The sequence below is a fragment of the Gobio gobio genome, assembly GCF_949357685.1.
Source record: "Gobio gobio genome assembly, chromosome: 3".
NCBI lineage: Eukaryota > Metazoa > Chordata > Actinopteri > Cypriniformes > Gobionidae > Gobio > Gobio gobio.
The window spans coordinates 15,046,809-15,066,727 of NC_137099.1; the positions used below are offsets into that span (position 1 = coordinate 15,046,809).

General features: G+C 38.4%; 1 protein-coding gene across 1 annotated transcript in view; it reads right to left on the bottom strand.

Annotated features, from left to right (window-relative positions):
* The window catches only part of sdk1b (sidekick cell adhesion molecule 1b), a gene marked incomplete at its 3' end in the record, with an annotated part of 336,422 nt that overhangs the window by 13,696 nt on the left and 302,807 nt on the right, over positions 1–19,919 (bottom strand). The window contains exons 31-38 of the mRNA XM_079811264.1: positions 17,823–18,024; positions 9,621–9,724; positions 8,974–9,044; positions 7,920–8,052; positions 6,008–6,064; positions 5,495–5,596; positions 2,800–2,915; positions 1,031–1,217 (exon numbers count right to left, since the gene is read on the bottom strand). Coding sequence (XP_079667390.1) covers positions 1,031–1,217; positions 2,800–2,915; positions 5,495–5,596; positions 6,008–6,064; positions 7,920–8,052; positions 8,974–9,044; positions 9,621–9,724; positions 17,823–18,024 — 972 coding nt within the window. The remainder of the gene's footprint in view (positions 1–1,030; positions 1,218–2,799; positions 2,916–5,494; positions 5,597–6,007; positions 6,065–7,919; positions 8,053–8,973; positions 9,045–9,620; positions 9,725–17,822; positions 18,025–19,919) is intronic.

The window sequence follows — 19,919 nt, forward strand, 5'->3', positions numbered from 1 at the left end:
ATTGTCTCCAAAAAGAAAGAATTGCCAAATGAGTCATAAGCAATTCCAGTCTCACTTCCTGTTATATACCCACGTAACAATGTAACACATTTGCATAATGCCTGCCTATGGTCTTCATTGGCTATCCACGAACAACTTCTGCTTTGACCCGCTCCTCAAACGCGGTAGTTGTAGCTAAGACTGGAAGAGTTTGGTACGTGTTGTCAACATGTCATGAAGACACTGTTTTCAGCGCAACGAATACACTTTGCATGACCTTCAAAAGGATGAGGACGACATCATCGTTACTGTTCGTATCACTGTGTGTATACAAGCACTGAGGAAATTCAGATATGGTAGTGGGTATTTCGCTCCCAACACACGCTGTAAGCGCTAGACCAATCACAACATACAGGGCCATCTGACCAATCAGAGAAGAACAGGCTCGCAGAAAGGAGGGGTTTAGAGAGACTGAATCTCCGCACAAATCATTTCAGACTCTTTGAAAAATTAGGTGATGTGCAAAGCATATTATGAAAATATGCATGAAAATCTATTGTAGGTGTCCTCTAAAACAAAATTAGGAACCTTTAAAATTGTATAATAGGGGCACTTTAAGTGCTCTTACAAAAATATGAGCAATACATTTCTACTTTTAAACCACAATGTCTTGCTCTTTAGATTTTCCTTAAGTACATTACATTAATTATCACTGAAAACAATTTTAGCAAAAAAATAATGCCACCAGTGAGTCGATAGAACTTGAGCCCAGAACATTACTTTAATTCAAATTGTCACAGTATGCCTGAATACATTTAATCTGCGTTAAAGCAAATGTCAATCAAAGGTTCAATAAAACTTGTTTCTATTTGCCAAATGTAGACTCTTAAATAGTGTTATAGAAACAAGCAGGCACATTTACTTTCTTAACGGAAGCAGTAATGCCAAAGGAATGACACGTCTAACAATGTTTTGGACGTCTCGGTTGGTTGGTTGGCTGGCTGGTGCGCATGCATCTGGATGAGCGTAACAGGATCTTAGCGGGACTCACCAGCCTGCAGGGTGCGTCCTTTACGGGCTGCACTGAGCGGCCCGTCCCCCGCCGTGTTAAACGCAGACAGTTGCACATGGTAAGTGGTGTAGGATGTCAGGTTCTTCAGGTGCACGGATGTATCTGGAACAAACAAAACGAGTTCCTTCTCCGTCTCATTCTGCCTGTCCTTTTCCCAGTAATGGATCTGTGGGAAGAAGTGAATGACACATACAAACTTAAAGGAATATTCACCTGAAAATGAAAACGTCCAAACTCTAAAAACTTACATTTTGAAGACTGGAGATTTATGACTTCTTCATAAAAGTCATTAAAGAGGTGTTTTATGCTAACCAAAGCTGCATTTATTTGAATAAAAATACAGTAGAAACATTTTTATACACTTTTTTTGGTTAAAAGTTTACAAGATTTAAGTCCTCAATACATCCTCAATCCTTCTTCCAAAATGTGCTTTTGTCTTACCCCGATTCAAGCCTGTTATAAGTGTTCATACTTTAGACCTGTCGGGATGTCTGTGTGTGTCTCGTCATATCCGTAAATAGAAAAAAAATTGCTCTGGCTACTTTGACGGATGTATGGTGTGGGAGTCATAAAGAGTGAGAAAGGTTGACATGGAACAGCAAAATCTCGAACCTCCGGGGAATCACCCGTTTTAAACAAACGCCGAACAGAGAAGAGTCTGTCGGCAAAAAGAGAATGCGACAGAGCTCGTAATAAAACGAGAATCAACATTGGCATGGCTTTTCGGAAATGAGGGATTTGAAATGTAGTAAGGTATTTTATTGAGCAGAAACATTGCCATGTGTAGCTCTCTAACAGAGTTCATTGTAAAGCATTATCTATTGTGAAGTGTCATATTCATGCGCACAGTCACGCAGACGCGAAGCACAACCAAAATAATGTTCTTCCGCAAAATGCAAGCAGTTTTTTAAAGGCCAAACGTTACATATTGTACCTTATTTTTATAATATAAAGTATGCACTATATTTTGGAAGCTTGAATGCTACATTCATCTTTCATTGGGCAACTAAGTACATTTTTAAGAATGTCTCCTTTTGTGTTCCAAGGCCAAGAAAATCATCCGGATTTTGAATGACATTAGGGCAAGAAAATGATTACAAATTTTTCATTTTTGGGTGAACTAATTCTTTAAATACACAAACACACACTGAAAAAGGAATGGAATATGAAATGTGAATTGATACTTTGTGTGTTTGTGGACAGAACAGAAGGATTCATAACCAATTCCCGTTCAAATGTCTGTGAGAGACAGATGTACAGATGGCGTAAATAGGAAAACAACGGTGGAAGCTAATGCGGTGAAATCAACAGATGACAGTGAGATAAGGGAAGACAGACTGCAGATGAACGACAGTTTATTTATGCCGGTAAACAGATGGACTGCCTGAATGATTTTGGAAATACTTTTCATAAAATTCAGGGCTCACAACTGACTAAACAATTGTGCATTACGTATTCATGCATTTCAACTTTTGGCACATAGTGTGCAATGTGCAAACACATAATGTGCATGGGAATTGTAGGTCATTTCTAGGGGTGAAAATATGCATTTGACAATTAAAAACATTGAATATAATAATAACCAATTATACTTATAATACCCAAATTACAGGATGGATTCTTGTGAATGACTGCAGTATTTATTCATTTTTGTGGGACAGACATACATCTTTGATCTTGTGCCTTTTTTTTAAACTAATTATGATTGTATTTGTGCATGAATGTGGGTAAAAAAAAGTTATTGTCACCTTGTATCCCTGAATATTTCCATTTTGTGTCTCGACGGGTGGAGGCTGCCACTCTACGTCCAGTTGACTGGAGGACACGGATTTCACCTGAATATTCTGAGGAGCCACTGAAGGAGCTGTGAACACACACATTATGATTTTAAATTGAGCAACAAACAAATCAAACGTGCATGTGTCTAGACTACCACAGTGGGAAAACCATTTACTTCCTAGACTGTCTCATATAGATGACATTTCTCTGCGGCAAAATGGACAGTGACTAAACTGAAAGGAAACAGAGATTTAGTGATTTATTGACACACTAAAATGTGTAAATTCTAATGTCTTTGATCGTGACAGCTGGCCTGTTTACAAAGATCAAAGGCTGGAGGAACAAATTACATTTACAGTTAGTTCAAAAAATATTTCATAATATTACAGTTTTTACAGTATTCAAATACATGCAGCCTTGGGTAGCATGGCTATAAACAATATAACGTATACACTATATTGCCAAAAGTTTTGGGACGCCTGCCTTTACATGCACATGAACTTTAATGACATCCCATTCTTAATCCGTAGGGTTTATCCCTTTGCTGCTACAACAGCTTCAACTCTTCTGGGAAGGCTTTCCACAAGGTTTAGGAGTGTGTTTATGAGAATTTTTGACCATTCTTCTAGAAGCACATTTGTGTGGTCAGGCACTGATGTTGGACGAGAAGGCCTGGCTTGCAGTCTCCGCTCTAATTCATCCCAAAGGTGTTCTATCGGGTTGAGGTCAGGACTCTGTGCAGGCCAGTCAAGTTCCTCCACACCAAACTCGCTCATCCATGTCTTTATGGACCTTGCTTTGTGCACTGGTGCGCAGTCATGTTGGAACAGGAAGGGGCCATCCCCGACCTGGTCCCACAAAGTTGGGCGCATGTAATTGTCAAAATTGTCTTAATACGCTGAAGTATTAAGAGTTCCTTTCACTGGAACTAAGGGGCCAAGCCCAACCCCTGAAAAACAACCTCACACCATAATCCCCCCTCCACCAAACCTTACACTTGGCACAATGCAGTCAGGCAAGAACCGTTCTTCTGGCAACCGCCAAATCCAGACTCGTCCATCGGATTGCCAAACAGAGAAGCGTGATTCGTCACTCCAGAGAACACGTCTCCACTTCTCTAGAGTCCAGTGGCGGCGTGCTTTACACCACTGCATCCGACGCTTTGCATTGCACTTGGTGATGTAAGGCTTGAATGCAGCTGCTCGGCCATGGAAACCCATTCCTTGCATTCCTATGCACTGTTCTTGAGCTAATCTGAAGGCCACACAAAGTTTGGAGGTCTGTAGCTATTGGCCACTTCTGCGCACTGTGCGCCTTAGCATGTGCTGACCCCGCTCTGTGATTTTATGTGGTCTACCACTTCGTGCCTGAGTTGCTGTTGATCCCAATTGCTTCCACTTTCATGAATGCACTTATTTGCACAGGTGGCAACCTATCACGGTACCATGCTTGAATTCACTGAGCTCCTGAGAGCGACCCATTCTTTCACAAATGTTTGTAGAAGCGTCTGCATGGCTAGGTGCTTGATTTGCCATGGTGAGATGGAAGTGATCGGAACACCTGAATTCTATGATTTCGAGGGGTGTCCCATTACTTTTGGCAATATAGTGTAGACCTATACTGTATATAAAAATATACAAAATTTCTTTGTATAATCACACTCCTTCCCCAGTCCATACAGACATATATTTTATAGATCTATTGTTTAGTAGGGCTTCATGTCTTATTCTGTGTCTGACTTTGGGCTGTATGTGTCAAATTCCCATTTCAGCTCATTCTACACTCCTATAAAGAGAGATATGTAATTAAGATAGCCTTGTTGTCTTTGTGTGTTAAAGTCATGCCAGAGGGACGTTGTATTTAATGATGTGCCGTCCCACTCTTTCGGAACTTTCGGAGAGGTCAGATGTGCACACTAATCTGATTTGTGCACATGGCTCATTTTTTAAATTAGCTTAGGTAATGGCCTTTCATAATGCTCTACATAGATGAGTTTATAGTTAAATTAGCTTTGACATGGACACACAAACACAGCCTATAGACTGAAAGAAGGTCATATCTACTCTATTTGACTTGTATACAGCATTCGTGAAAGAGCTTGCATATGGGGAGTATATAAATACAGCAACTTCTGTCTACATTTACACAGTGAGGCACAGATCCAATATTATAAAACATTTGTGATGTATGTATACCTTCAGTGAAGATATAACCAACTAATATAAATAACCTGCCAGGCAGTCTCTGGCTAAATTGATTTGCGCTGCAAAGTGGAAACTGGTCTATGGCGTGTATCAATAGGTCATGCAAATGGATCCGCTCTGCGTTGTCTAATAGTTTGTGCAGCTAATTGGTCCACAATAGGTGATTCAAGTCCCTCTTTTCTTTCCCATACAGCTGATAACCAGATAAAACAGGTGACTTTGAGGAATAATTGCATATAATATTCATCTCACTCATGTGTGAATGTACTTCTCATTAGCATTGCCTGCTCAGACCAGACCAAATATCGAATGTAGTGTTTAATTGTGGGTCAGATGAGAAGATATCAGCAAACAACAACTACATTTCAAAAAAGCACTTTGTGTTTACCATGAACTTATTGCAAGTTTGCGGTTCAAGTTTTAGACATAGGATTTATCCTAATAAGGCATAAACACATACCTGCTTCTCCAACAAAAACCTCTACAGGTGCACTTGAAGGACTTTCTCCAACAACATTAAATGCTGTCATAACAATCGTGTATCGTCTGTACTTGCTGAGCTCTGAAAAACACCATTAAAAAATAAGAAAAATAAGATGGAAGCTTAAAAGTGTGAAGAGTGCTGAAGTACTAGTTTAGAGAAACGCAGAGAAAGAATGAGAAAGAATTTAAAAAGATTTAAAATGAGGCGACGGAAGAGGGACGTGGATATGAGATGAAGGGTGTGGAAATGAGGCGGAGAACAAAATAGATTTACATTTTTCCCCTTCCTCACAGCAGATCATGACAGGACCAGAGGCTAAACAACAAAGCGTAAAGACTAGGGGAAGTGTTTGTTATAGAGGTAGAGGAGATCAGAGGATAGAACAGGGAGTTTGAAAGCCTTCGGGCTTGAATGTGACTCTGTTAACACTTCAAAGATTACAACTATTGAAACAACTCAGCAATTAAAATAATATCAAAAAATACTTACGCGTTAATTCAAATTCCGTTAATGAAGGGCTGCTCACTGTCTTAAAAGTGCTCTTAGCTGTTTGAGTAGTGAAATAAACCCAGAGAGAGAGAGAGAGAATAAGAGATAAATTACACAAGGGACACTGCTTAATATGGATTTTAGAATCATCAGTCATCTGGAACAAAAGTAGCACAACAATAACAAAACATATTTATCACATTTGTTTTTATTAGCATTATCATTATGAAAGCAAGAAATTTCACATGAAAAAAAAATACAATTCAAAAATATAATTTCAGTTTTAGACCAGAATTCAAGCATTTAATGGAAGAGAGAGAGAGAGAGAGAGAGAGAGAGAGAGAGAGAGAGAGATAAAAAACAGATGTATCAAAAGATAGAAAGACAGACTGATAGATAGCTAGAATGACAAAGATGATAGATAGATAGATAGATAGATAGATAGATAGATAGATAGATAGATAGATAGATAGATAGATAGATAGATAGATAGATAGATAGATAGATAGATAGATAGATAGATAGATAGATAGATAGATAGATAGATAGATCAATAGATCAATAGATAGATAGATAGATAGATAGATAGATAGATAGATAGATAGATAGATAGATAGATAGATAGATAGATAGATAGATAGATAGATAGATAGATAGATAGATAGATAGATAGATAGATAGATAGATAGATAGATAGATAGATAGATAGATAGATAGATAGATAGATTGATAGGATGACAGACAGACTGATAGATAGAACGATAGATAGAACGATAGATAGATAGATAGATAGATAGATAGATAGATAGATAGATAGATAGATAGATAGATAGATAGATAGATAGATAGATAGATAGATAGATAGAACGATAGATAGATAGAACGATAGATAGATAGAACGATAGAACGATAGATAGAATGATAGATAGATAGATAGATAGATAGATAGATAGATAGATAGATAGATAGATAGATAGATAGATAGATAGATAGATAGATAGATAGATAGATAGATAGATAGATAGATAGATAGATAGATAGATAGATAGATAGATAGATAGATAGATAGATAGATAGATAGATAGATAGATAGATAGATAGATAGATAGATAGATAGATAGAATGACAGACATATCAATAGATAGATAGAATGACAGACAGACAGATCGATAGATAAATGGATAGGATGACAGACAGATCAATAGATAAGATAGAATGACAAACAGACTGATAGATAGAACGATAGACAGACAGATTGATAGATAGAATGACAGACAGACAGACAGACAGATAGAACAACAGACAGACAGATTGATAGATAGGATGACAGACAGATCAATAGACAGATTGAACGACAGAGACAGATCGATAGATAGATAGATAGATAGATAGATAGATAGATAGATAGATAGATAGATAGATAGATAGATAGATAGATAGATAGATAGATAGATAGATAGATAGATAGATAGATAGATAGATAGATAGATAGATAGATAGATAGATATGATGACAGACAGATCAATAGATAGATAGGATGACAAACAGACTGATAGAATGACAGACAGACAGATAGAACGACAGACAGATCAATAGATAGATTGGATGAAAAACAGATCAATAGATAGATAGAATGACAGAGACAGATCGATAGATAGAACAATAGATAGATAGAACAATAGATAGATAGACAGACAGACAGACAGACAGACATACAGACAGACAGACAGACAGACAGACAGACAGACAGACAGACAGACAGACAGACAGACAGATAGATAGATAGATAGATAGATAGATAGATAGATAGATAGATAGATAGATAGATAGATAGATAGATAGATAGATAGATAGATAGATAGATAGATAGATAGATAGATAGATAGATAGATAGATAGACAGACAGACTAACCTCTGATCTCAGGACTGATTGTTGATTGGTTGGTTGTCGTCTTGGGCTCGTCTGGGTTGTTCTCACGTGGAAGTTCACGGTAATACACGCGATATCCCACAAGAATCCCATTGACAGTTCCCTCAGCAGGCGGCTGCAGACAGACATATCGACTTTCAGTCAGTCTCCGAGTGCCAAACTGCCATCTAATTACTCTATTTAACTCAGGCTAGGAAATATTCACCTGACTTTTCAGCATATGACCTGTGATGCTACTTAATGAAAGAATGTTGAAGACAGCGCCTATGCTGCCTGCTGCCAGCTAATTAGCAGTTAGAGACGTGACAGAAAGTAATTACCGCACAATGCACGTCAGCCCAGGAGATAGCACAGATCAACAGAGGACAAGTTAGCTGAGACCACAGGTCAGTAAAGGCCTGATCTGGTTGTTCTTACTCTGACTCTCTCTAACATGCGTTCTCACTCTCCTATTCTATTATGGACGTGTCTTATTTAGTATGTGATCAGTGTTATAGGCAAAGTTAATTAAGACGGGGTCAAAACAGGCCAGCTTTGTAAATGTATCCGTATGTGTGTGAATAGATTGAGGAGGTACGTGAAATGACTGCTGACTAATTAGAGGGTAAAGAGTAAGGCTAAGAACCTGCTTGCCAAACATAATTAACATTGAGAGGGCCAGCTGAATACTTTGCACACAAGTCTGCTATTAAACGGTGTTGGACAATTTGAACCCCTGAACCTTCAGTTAAATGGAAAGACAGGAAAAGTTCTTGTGACACCTACTCATTCTAAAGCTCTGTTCCACAACTTAGTGAGCATTTTAAGCCATCACAGGCGTTCTCTCCACATGAAGACTGTTCCAGCGTTACGCTGCCTGCTAAGATACCTTATTTAGACACTGGCCGATAAGGGAGTCCCATAATGCGTAGAAAATAAGGTCAGTGAAAAAATAAATTGGGAGTATAGTATAGAGAAATATTGATAATAAATATAGTTATACTATATCAAAAGTTTGGGACGTTTTTATGTTTTTGAAAGCAGTCGCTAGTTTTACCTGCCACTGGACAATCACAGATGTTGTGGTTGAAGGTTTGACGTTCAAAATGACGGGCGCTTCATCTGGCACTAAACAAACACAGACAAACATCAATCAATCAATGAATCAATGAATGAATTTGTCTGTTTGTCTGTCTGTCTTTCTTTCTTTCTGTCTGTCTGTCTGTCTGTCTGTCTGTCTATCTATCTATCTATCTATCTATCTATCGTCTGTCTGTCTGTCTGTCTGTCTGTCTGTCTATCTTCCTATCTATCTTCCTATCTATCTATCTATCTATCTATCTATCTATCTATCTATCTATCTATCTATCTATCTATCTATCTATCTATCTATCTATCTATCTATCTATCTATCTATCTATCTATCTATCTGTCTGTCTGTCTGTCTGTCTGTCTGTCTGTCTGTCTGTCTGTCTGTCTGTCTGTCTGTCTGTCTGTCTGTCTGTCTGTCTGTCTGTCTGTCTGTCTGTCTGTCTGTCTGTCTGTCTGTCTGTCTATCTATCTATCTATCTATCTATCTATTCACCAAACAGCTCTCAAAAAATAATAATTCACAACTCAGATTTTCTCACAAATACTCAGATCCAAAAAGCACTCTAAAAAAATTATAATTCACTTTGCAGAACACACAGAATCTAGTATTACCATCCTGCAGAGTGGTAACTGGCTCAGTTTCTTTGCTGAAGGCGCTGTCTCCCACATCATTTGTGGCCATCATTCTAAATTTGTAAGAGGTGTATGGCTTCAGCCTGCAAGAAAAGAGATACATCATTCCCATGTACCAACAGAAACCATAAGTGATGCATTTTAAGGCTTCTTTTGAGAAAATCAGAGAGAGAACTTGCTACTATAGGTAACCTGTGAAAGAAAATGCTTTCATGAATACAGTCAAAAGAATACATCCCAATCTGTTGAGTAGACACGTCTGCTCAACCCATAATGTCTTGCTCAAGTGCTGCTTCAACTTTGAACAGAACTCTTGAGTATTTCTTAAGATTTCCATGCTCATCAGGAATACTCATTATTCATTTATTATTCGATTAATATTAGTCAACTGCACAGATTTGTTATTACTTTTCAAACTTTGAGAAGACATGGGAAGGTGACACAGGGTTGTGGGTAATGTATATCAAAGTGGGTCATCAGGGAAACTTTAAGTCTGTGTGTGTGCATGTGTGTGAAGGGCGCAATTAGGGATTTGCTAATCAGGACTGTGAGGATGCTTGTGCCGTTCTGAGTGTTTATATATATGTGTGTGTGTGTGTGTGTGTGTGTGTGTGTGTGTGTGTGTGTTTATAATTAGGACGTTGGAGACAAGGACTGTTAGTGGCATTTCTGTTTTAATAGCTGGAGGCATTTACTCCTCTGAGAATCAAGATGGTTTGAACACAAACATCCTCTTGGTTCAAAACACTCGGTTCATGCAATTATGAAGAATGTGTGTGTGTGTGTGTGTGTGTGTGTGTGTGTGTGTGTGTGTGTGTGTGTGTGTGACAGAGAAAAACTGAAGCAAAGCACTGTACCAACATATAAACTATACTGGAAATAAACAGGCACAGAGATCTTTACATTGTAACTATTCCGCAACGTAATATTCAACTCTTTATCAATTCATAATGAATTCATTTTTAGCTGAACAATTAACAAAACAATTAGCAAAAATGGGAGAAAACAAAAAAACCTGTCGGGGTTATATTAAGGTTTTCTTTTTGTAAGCATGATTAATGTAGGCTTTTTAAGATATTGGTACATATTAAAATATTATGGGAATTGGGAAATGAAGTGGTCCTTCACAATTTTTTATGTATTAAATAAAATGATAAATACCATTAAATTCTTTTGGGTCAGTTAGATTTTTTTTTTTTAATAAACACTGTTCTTTTGAACATTCTATTCATCTGTATAGATGAATTCTGAAAAAAGTATATCACAGTTTCCACAAAAATATGAAGCAGCACAATTGAAGCACACTGAAGACTGGAAAATTCAGCTTTGCCATCAGAGGAATAAATTACATTATAAAATTAGGATTTTAATTATTAAAATGGAAAAAATTGTTTAAAATTGTAATAATATTTCAAAATATTTCTGTTTTACTATATCTTTGGTCAAATAAATGCAGCCTGGGTGAGGATAAGATAATTCTTTCAAAAATTGATTAAATTAATAATGTAATAATAATAAATGTATTATCAATTGCTCTAAAATATAAAAATACTAATTCAATTCAAATGAGATCATAATTAGCACTTTTAATCCAATTTTGTGTAAAAATTTCACAGTTCAATCAAATAATAAGCCAAGAATTATATAAAATCACATTACATAAGTACTTGTAAAATGAAAGGTCAAGTCAAGTGCATTGCAGCGTGGGATACAGTACCCAATGCATGTGCTCTGCTTTACATTTTAACAAATGTAGTAATCCAGCCATTCTCAAATCTGCATACCGTGCACAGTATGCAAACTATACATTGCAGAAATAGCATTTCAAACAAATTGATGGTTTTCCACGATTGTGATTTCTGGGTAAATACATTAACATACGGCTCTGTGCAAATGCAATTTTTATATCATACATGCCACTTCAGATTCATCGTCCGTGCCTCCTTTGCAGTAAGAAGATGGCTTATGAGTCGCTGGATGTCAGAGAAAGGCATATGTGGGTAATTAAATGGACAGGCATGTGGGCTGAGGGTAATCAAGTGGTACTGAATGCAGAAATGCTCCCATGGTTCCATTACAAAACGGGTTGAGAAAGATGGTGTTACGAGGAGGCAAGTCCTTTGACTCAATATATATTTTGCTTTAATGCAAGTGGACATTTAGAGACATGATCGAAGGCGACAGCATGAATCAAACAGGTGATGATGAGAAGAACGAACAGGCAGGGTGAAAGAATATGAGCTAGTACTGCAGTACTGGGGAAACGGAGAGCAGAAAACAGGTTAGTGAGCGGGTGGAGCATGAATGGATGTGTGATTAGACATCAGGCCACCTGACGGTCAGTCTGATTATAATTGCAGTCTCTCTCTTTCTCTCTCTCGCACTCTCTGTCCATCGATTTCTCTCTCTTTTTATTCTTGATGATGCCTCATCAGTGTCACTGCATGTCTATAATATAAAATGTACTACATGTTTTCTGTAATTTCATTCTTTTAAATTGAAGAGCTTTGTTTGATTCAGTCCAATTGAGGGTGTTTCATTTTCACCCATTGTCTCATTCTGACACAGTGCCAGTACTGTGGAGTAAAGTGATGGTATAATGGCACTTTGACATATACCACGGTACTAAATAGGGGCTTTCACATTGCACACTGGGTAATTATAAAAACTCTGTTAAAGGAAATATACTAGGGACATTTTCCTGGTTGCATTCGCACCACCAGTAGGAACTCTGAAGTGACGTAAGCCGACCTCCAGCAACGTCTTTTAAGCGCAGCATTCAACAACGTCAACAACTGCAGGTTGAGAAGTGCATGGACTTGAGAAGGCGGGCCGTTAAAGAACGTGACACGCACATCTCCAGGGCATCCTTTAGAATTCAACCAATCAGAGGACGACTTTGAAAATCCTGAAGTGTTTCCAGTTAAGTGTGCCATATGCATCAGACGTTCAGCCAGCGACTCCATATACAGCCTACTCTGAAGGGAGGAGCTAATTTAGTCCCCCAAAAGGCGTTCCTATAACTAAAATCATTCCCAGTTCCTGCAGTGTGAACGCGCCAAAAAGTGGGTACTTCTGGCAATAGATCATCATAATTGTGGTATTTATATGGTACTTCAGAGTAGGGCTGGACGATTAATCGAAAAGTAATCGAAACCGAAATTTAGAACCTCTAACCGACGTCATTTTCCCATGTCGGTTATTTCGGTTTTAGTCGCGTGACTTAGTCAAGTGCAGTTTGCAGGCACACGGAAAGATGCAGGAGCAGTTATCTTTGTTCATGGATGCTCACAATTACTATTGTAATTGCATGTTTTACACAGTTTATACAGGCAGGTTAATCGCCGTTCTTATTTGCGCTGATACACACACAGAGACGGCGCATATATGATTAATGTTCAAACTGGCAAGCCTTTAAACACATTTAAAGGGGTCATAGAATGAAATTTTTGTACAAGTTAATATGATTCTTTAGTGTCTAAATGAAAAGTTTGTAATATACTTTAATTAAAAATTCTCATTAGTATTGTAAGAAAACACTCATTTTACCTGGTCAAAACCAGCTCAGTTTTCAGCAAGTCATTTCAGTGTATGTGACTTTAAATGATAATGAGCTTTGCTCACCCCGCCCCCTCTGCTCTGTGGGGCGTTTGGTTCGACCCGACACAACACCACAACACACGTGGAGTGTTGCCTTGACAACATTTGAGGGTATATTTTCGAGAAATAATGGCAACGGGAGTCTCTGAAGACATATCTAAGCAACCTTATCATTTTGAACCGGAGTCGGACCAGGAACAGATGACGAACCCATCGAAGTTCGAACAGGACGTTTCTGAATGGTTGGTTAACGTCATGTCACTTTGATCTATCTTTGCACTGGCAGAGTAGCGTAGTTGCTATGTGTTTACTGATGTGTTAGTTCATTGACAGATTGATGTTATGTTATAAGATTTTTTTTTTTTACATTACTTCTTAATCAGTAACAGACACCGTTATAAACCATGTACAAAAATAAGCTTAGTGTAGTGTTACCACGTTAACTTTATCACCCGAGTACACAGTTTGCAATAACAAACATAACGCGTTGTTCATTATAAACGTGGGATTATGAATTATATTGAGAACGTCATACACAGAAAGCATGCCGTAATGTAACTTACCCTGTAAACTTTAGCCTCATTCATCGTGAAGCGTGCAAGCGATTTGCAAAGATTAATATAAAGGTTAATAAAACGTTACACTCACATCTTCCTGAGGTGCAGCAGGAACACAATCCTTTTTTCAAGAGCAGCTTATTAGCAAAACCTGCTTTATACTGACGCTCGTTTATAAAGCAGTCTGCTGAGAAATGATTGCGCAAACATTGACGTTGATCGGGGGGGAATATTCCCTTCTAAAACAAAACTCAGCACTGCAGCCACTGGGTCTTCAGCGGTTCGGATTTAGGAACATCAAAATGACTGCTGTGTTCGTTATTACACCCAACAACACAACACCACAATCGCTTAGACGCCATTCTGCTCCAGAGTATCAACAATGGCGGACTGATGACAGCTCGCTCAGGGCGTGTCTGTGTTGAAACGCTGCTGTCCACCGGGGCGTACACCGTGTAACGTCACACGGTCAGACGGCTCGATTTGAGACAGGGGAAAATATATAAGGAGATTAAAAAAAACACTGGATGTATTTTTATCATTATAGGATGGTTGTGTACAGGCACTGCCAACACACATTTCCGTATAATCAACTTGTAAAAGTGCATGTACCATTCTATGACCCCTTTAAAGTGATTGCGCACTATTCAAGAAACTCATTGTCAACCCAGTCCTGTGATTCATCACTAAAGTAGTTTAGAAACTCAAATGTTATAGCATAGATTTGTCTACCTTTGAAGTAAGTACAAACCACAGCTTCATAATTAAAAGAGACGGTATGACTAATTCACACACACAATCACTCTCTCATAAATGCAGTCAGATAAATGTAATGTAGGCCTACTGTGCTAATGTATCTGTATTTGATGTACAACCCCAAATCAGAAAAAGTTGGGACAGTATGGAAAACGCAAAAAAAAAAAGAAGTGATATCTAAATTTACTTTGACTTGTATTTCATTGCAGACAAAATGAACACAAAATATTTCATGTTTTGTCTGGTCAACTTCATGTCATTTGTAAATATGCAACCTTTCCTGTCATTCAGACCTGCAACACATTTCAAAAAAAGTTGGGACAGTAAAGCATTTACCACTTTGTAATGTTGCCATTCCTTTTCACAACACTTAAAAGACGTTTAGGGACTGAAGACACCAAGTGATGAAGTGTTTCAGGTGTAATTTTGTCCCATTCTTCCTGCAAACAAGTCTTAAGGTGGGCAACAGTACGGGGTCTTCATTGACGCATTTTGCGCTTCAAAATGCGCCACACATTCTCTATTGGAGACAGGTCGGGACTGCAGGCAGGCCAGTCAAGTACCCGTACCCTCTTCCTCCGCAGCCAGGACTTTGTAATGTGTGCAGAATGTGGTTTTGCAGTGTCTTGTTGAAATATGCATGGACGTCCCTGGAAAAGATGTCTTCTTGAAGGCAGCATATTATGCTCCAAAATCTCTATGTACTTTTCAGCATTAATGGTGCCTTCACAGAAGTGCAAGTTACCTTTGCCAAGGGCACTGACACAACCCCATACCATGACAGACCCTGGCTTTTGGACTTGTTGCTGGTAACAGTCTGGATGATCCTTTTCTTCTTTGGTCCGGAGCACACGGCGTCCATTCCTCCCAAAAAATACCTGAAATACTGATTCATCTGACCACAGTACACGTTTCCACTATATGATAGTCCATCCCAGATGCCTCAGAGCCCAGAGAAGTCGACGGCGCTTCTGGACACTGTTAACATAGGGCTTACTTTTGGCACAGTACAGTTTTAACTGGCATTTGTGGATGTAACTACGTATTGTGGTACTTGACAAAGGTTTGCCAAAGTAGTCCTGAGCCCATGTGGTGATATCGCTTATAGATGAATGACAATTCTTGATGCAGTGCCGCCTGAGGGATCGGAGCTTAGGGTTGCGCCCTTGTCCTTTACGCACTGAAATTCCTCCAGATTCCTTGAATTTTTTAATTGTGTTATGCACTGTTGAATGTGAAATATCCAAATCTCTTCCTATCTTTCTTTAAGGAACATTGTTTTTAAACATTTCAATAATTTTCTCACGTATTTGTTGGCAAACTGGCGATCCTCTGCCCATCTTTGCTCCTAAAGGATTAGACCTTTCTTGGATGCTGCTTTTGTACCAAATCATAATTACAATCACCTGTTGACATCACCGGTTTCAAATCACATCATTATTTAACCATTTTACCTCATTACTAGCCCTAAATTGCTCCTGTCCCAACATTTTTTGAAATGTGTTGCAGGTCTGAATGACAGGAAAGGATGCATATTTACAAATGACATGAAGTTGACCAGACAAAACATGAAATATTTTGTGTTCCTATTATCTCCAATGAAATACAAGTCAAAGTAAATTTAGAAATCACTTCTTTTTTTTTTCGTTTTCCATACTGTCCCAACTTTTTCTGATTTGGGGTTGTAGACAATAACTGCTGAAAGTGAACCGTTTGCTTCAAGTATTTTAAAATCACAAAGAAATGCACTTTTTCCTTAGAAAAAAATATCCCACCTTAAATATTAAAAAATATTTACAGTACAAATCTTATCACTGATCTATGAGGGCACAAAAAGGAAAGCAAAAAATAAAATAAAAAGAAGAGCAAAATAATCGTCCATTAATCGTAATCGAGGTAAAATGTTCAATTAATCGAGATTTTTATTTTATGGTCAAATCGTTACAGCCCTACTTCAGAGACTAGCATGGTGCATACATATCTAATCAAAAACAGAAAAGCCCTTAACCCTCATCCTTTCTTCGGGTCATTTTGACACAAAACTACTTTTTAAAAAAAAAGTTCATCGGAGTGGTCCAAAACCCTAGGACTTTTGCACTTGAACCAGGAATGCACAAAAAAATTACTGGATTCGAGGAGTTGTGTGGTTGAAATTAAAAAAAAATAACAAATCCTTCCCTCACAGGTCAATTTGACCCCCATTGGAACGAATGGAATGCGAGGAATGCTTCAGTACACATAGAAAACCCTAAAAATGCTCAAAATTCTAACTAAAAATGCTAAAACTTTTCCACAAAAGATTTTATAATGGCTACATCTGTATCTGAATGCATACTGAAGAGAAACGGACTATTAGGACCCAGCAGAACAGCTCATTTGCTCCATATAGAGCTAAAGGCCATCTGTGGCAAGGAGTCATGAAATATCATTATATAATTTTTTTCCCCACAAGACGTCGACAAAGACACCCAATGTAAAATATTTTGAGCTGAATTAAAAGGGTTATGCATGAAATTGCGAATTATTTAAGTTGAAAGAATGTGAAGAATGTGCTTAAATTACAATTTATTTATTTATTATTTATTGATAAAATCTAGTAATTTAAATATAAATAAAATAAAAAAAATAGAATTAATCAAATTGAAATGAAATAAGTTTTTGAACAAAACAAAAAGTATAATTTTAGGGCTTAAAAACGTGCTAACATGGTACATGTCCAGAAAAACATGATGCAACATAGTACATTAACAAAAAGAAAATGGTACTACCATGGCACGTCTAAAAAAAATCAAACCAAACAAACAAAAATGGTATTACCATGGTAATTAAACAAAAAACAAAAAGCATTTTTTGTAAAAAACAGAAAGCATGGTACATGCCTAGAAAAAAAAACGACAAAAAAATGGTATTACCATGATATAAGTCCATATCTGGTACTACCATAATAAATGTCAAAAAACAAACAAACAAAGCAAAACACAAAACAAAACATGGTGCTAACATGATATTACCCTTGCAACTTTTTTGTTGTGCAATATAAAAGATTTCCTTGCTGAATTATAACCTCAATTATTTCCATATTTCCATGTTTGCATACTCTGAAATCCAAACAATGACCTCAAGCGTAGCTCCATCCTGTGTGTTTTAATGACTTCTGTCTGTCAGAGCTAAAGCACATTTTGCTATAAATAGTGACTGTTCTTGTACCAGCCGTTGCCCGCACAGGCAGTTATGACTAATCAGAGAGAGATATGTGCGCGTGTGTTACCTATCCACCTCCCAGGAGGTGTTATTATGACCGATGGAGGATGTGTGGGTCTTCCACTCGCCATCCGGCAGCTCTAATGTCTGCAGGGTGAAGTAGCGCACTGGGGAAGAGCCGTCTCCTCCCGCCGTCCAATGAAGTCGAAGCTTATGAGACTCCACCCCTTTCTGTGGCACCGTGAGTCGACGAGGGGGCTGTGGACGCTCTGTGGGACATGTGTAATGAGTCACTGATGGGCATATGCATGTGTCACAGACCCGGCTCACGGCTAATTTTGAGCTCGGGTTTAAATGCAGTAAAGCCTGAAAGGGCCACATGCTGTTTTGACGGTATGCTTTATCAGCTTTATGACTGACATTCAATTTGGACAGACTCCACGAAACATGAGCATTTCAGTGAATTACATGAGTAGTTTTTAGCCATAGTCACATTCGATTGGTCACTGTTTATGCAAATGATTCAACAACAAACAAACTGAGGTAACACTTTATTTTAAGGTGTCATTGTTACAGTGTAATTATATATGTAAGCACTGAGTAATATTAATGAACTACATGTACTTGCTATAGGGTTAGGGTACACTCTAAAAAATGCTGGGATAAAAACAACCCAAGTTGGGTTGAAAATGGACTAACCCAGCAAATGGGTTGTTTTAAGCAAACATTTAACCCATCCGCTGGGTTAAAACAACCCAATTGCTGGGTTAGTCCATTTTCAATCCAACTTGGGTTATTTTTAACCCAGCATTTTTTAGAGTGTAGGATTAGGGGTTGGTTGAGGGTAAAGGCCAATTTATACTTCTGCGTCGAGTGCACGCAGAGGGTACGGCGTACCCTACGCATAGACGCGTTGGATACGCCGTACCCTACGCCGTAGCCTGACCATAGACTGTAAAAAAATATGGACGACGCGACTCCATTGACTTCCGCTGACCAAAGTTGAAGCTTTCATAGGCCCGCTCACGGCGCTGACATCTTGGGACCGAGTCTGCGCAGTAGCGATCTCGGGACCGGAGTTGCGCAGTAGAGAACAGGAAGTAGAGGCGCGATTATCAAAAGCCCGCCCACACTCTCACAGATGCAGAATAATTAATTATGTTGGTGTGAAATAAACAGTTATGGAAGTGTAGAAATGAAAGCTAAAGCTCCAATCTCCTCACAAAAATCCAGAAAAAAGTCCGTTAGTGCCTCAGTGACAACTTCACTCAGAGAAGCCGTCAATCTCAGCTGTCAATCATGACGTCACACCCCCGTTTTTATAGCATCAAATAACTCACTAAAACTAAACTTATTTAAAAAACGAACACTTGAAATGAAATTATTGTAATAAAAACTGCCTAAAATGACAGAAACCATCTTTAGGAAACAATTATTTGAAGTGTAATTAAATAGTTTAGTGTGTCTCGCGCCCATTGAAATACATGGAGAGGCGGGGTTTAGGAGCTATACTGGGACCGGCCACCGGGGGGCGATCGAGGCGCGAAAGCTTCAATTTCTGACTGGAGCACTACAGGCTTGAGCCTGACGCGCACCTCTCCAAAAATGTAACAACGCGTCAATTCTACGCGGACCGCAAGCGCTGTGATTGGTCTGCCAGAACCCTTCCCTCAGGTCAATAAATAAATAAAAAATCTGCGATAGGAGTGTGTGTGTGTGTCCAGAAATTGGATGATAGTTCGTTACGTCTGCTATAACACACTATTTTGCAGTCCAGCGATTCTTTATGGTAGTAAATAAATACATAGATCCGCTGAATATAGTTTATTTATTTTCTCATTAAAACCAAAGATGTTAATCAGTAATTGTATATCAAGAACAGGGACACATTAGGGTATATTTCGTGAATGAAGTCTCCGCAACAACAATCGCTTGCTGAGCCACCGCTGCTGAAAACAGCGGCCACGAGCTCCGCATGGTTTCACAAATGCATTCCAGCGCCAGATCGCCTTATTTAGCTTTACTAATCAACTAGAGATGCTTAATTTGTATTAGATACAACAACTCAAGCAGCAAGAAAAGCCGCTCTCTCACTGCTGCTGATATTCCGACATGAATGCACAGATTCTACACATCAAGCTGCTTCTTCTTCGACTGTTGTCTT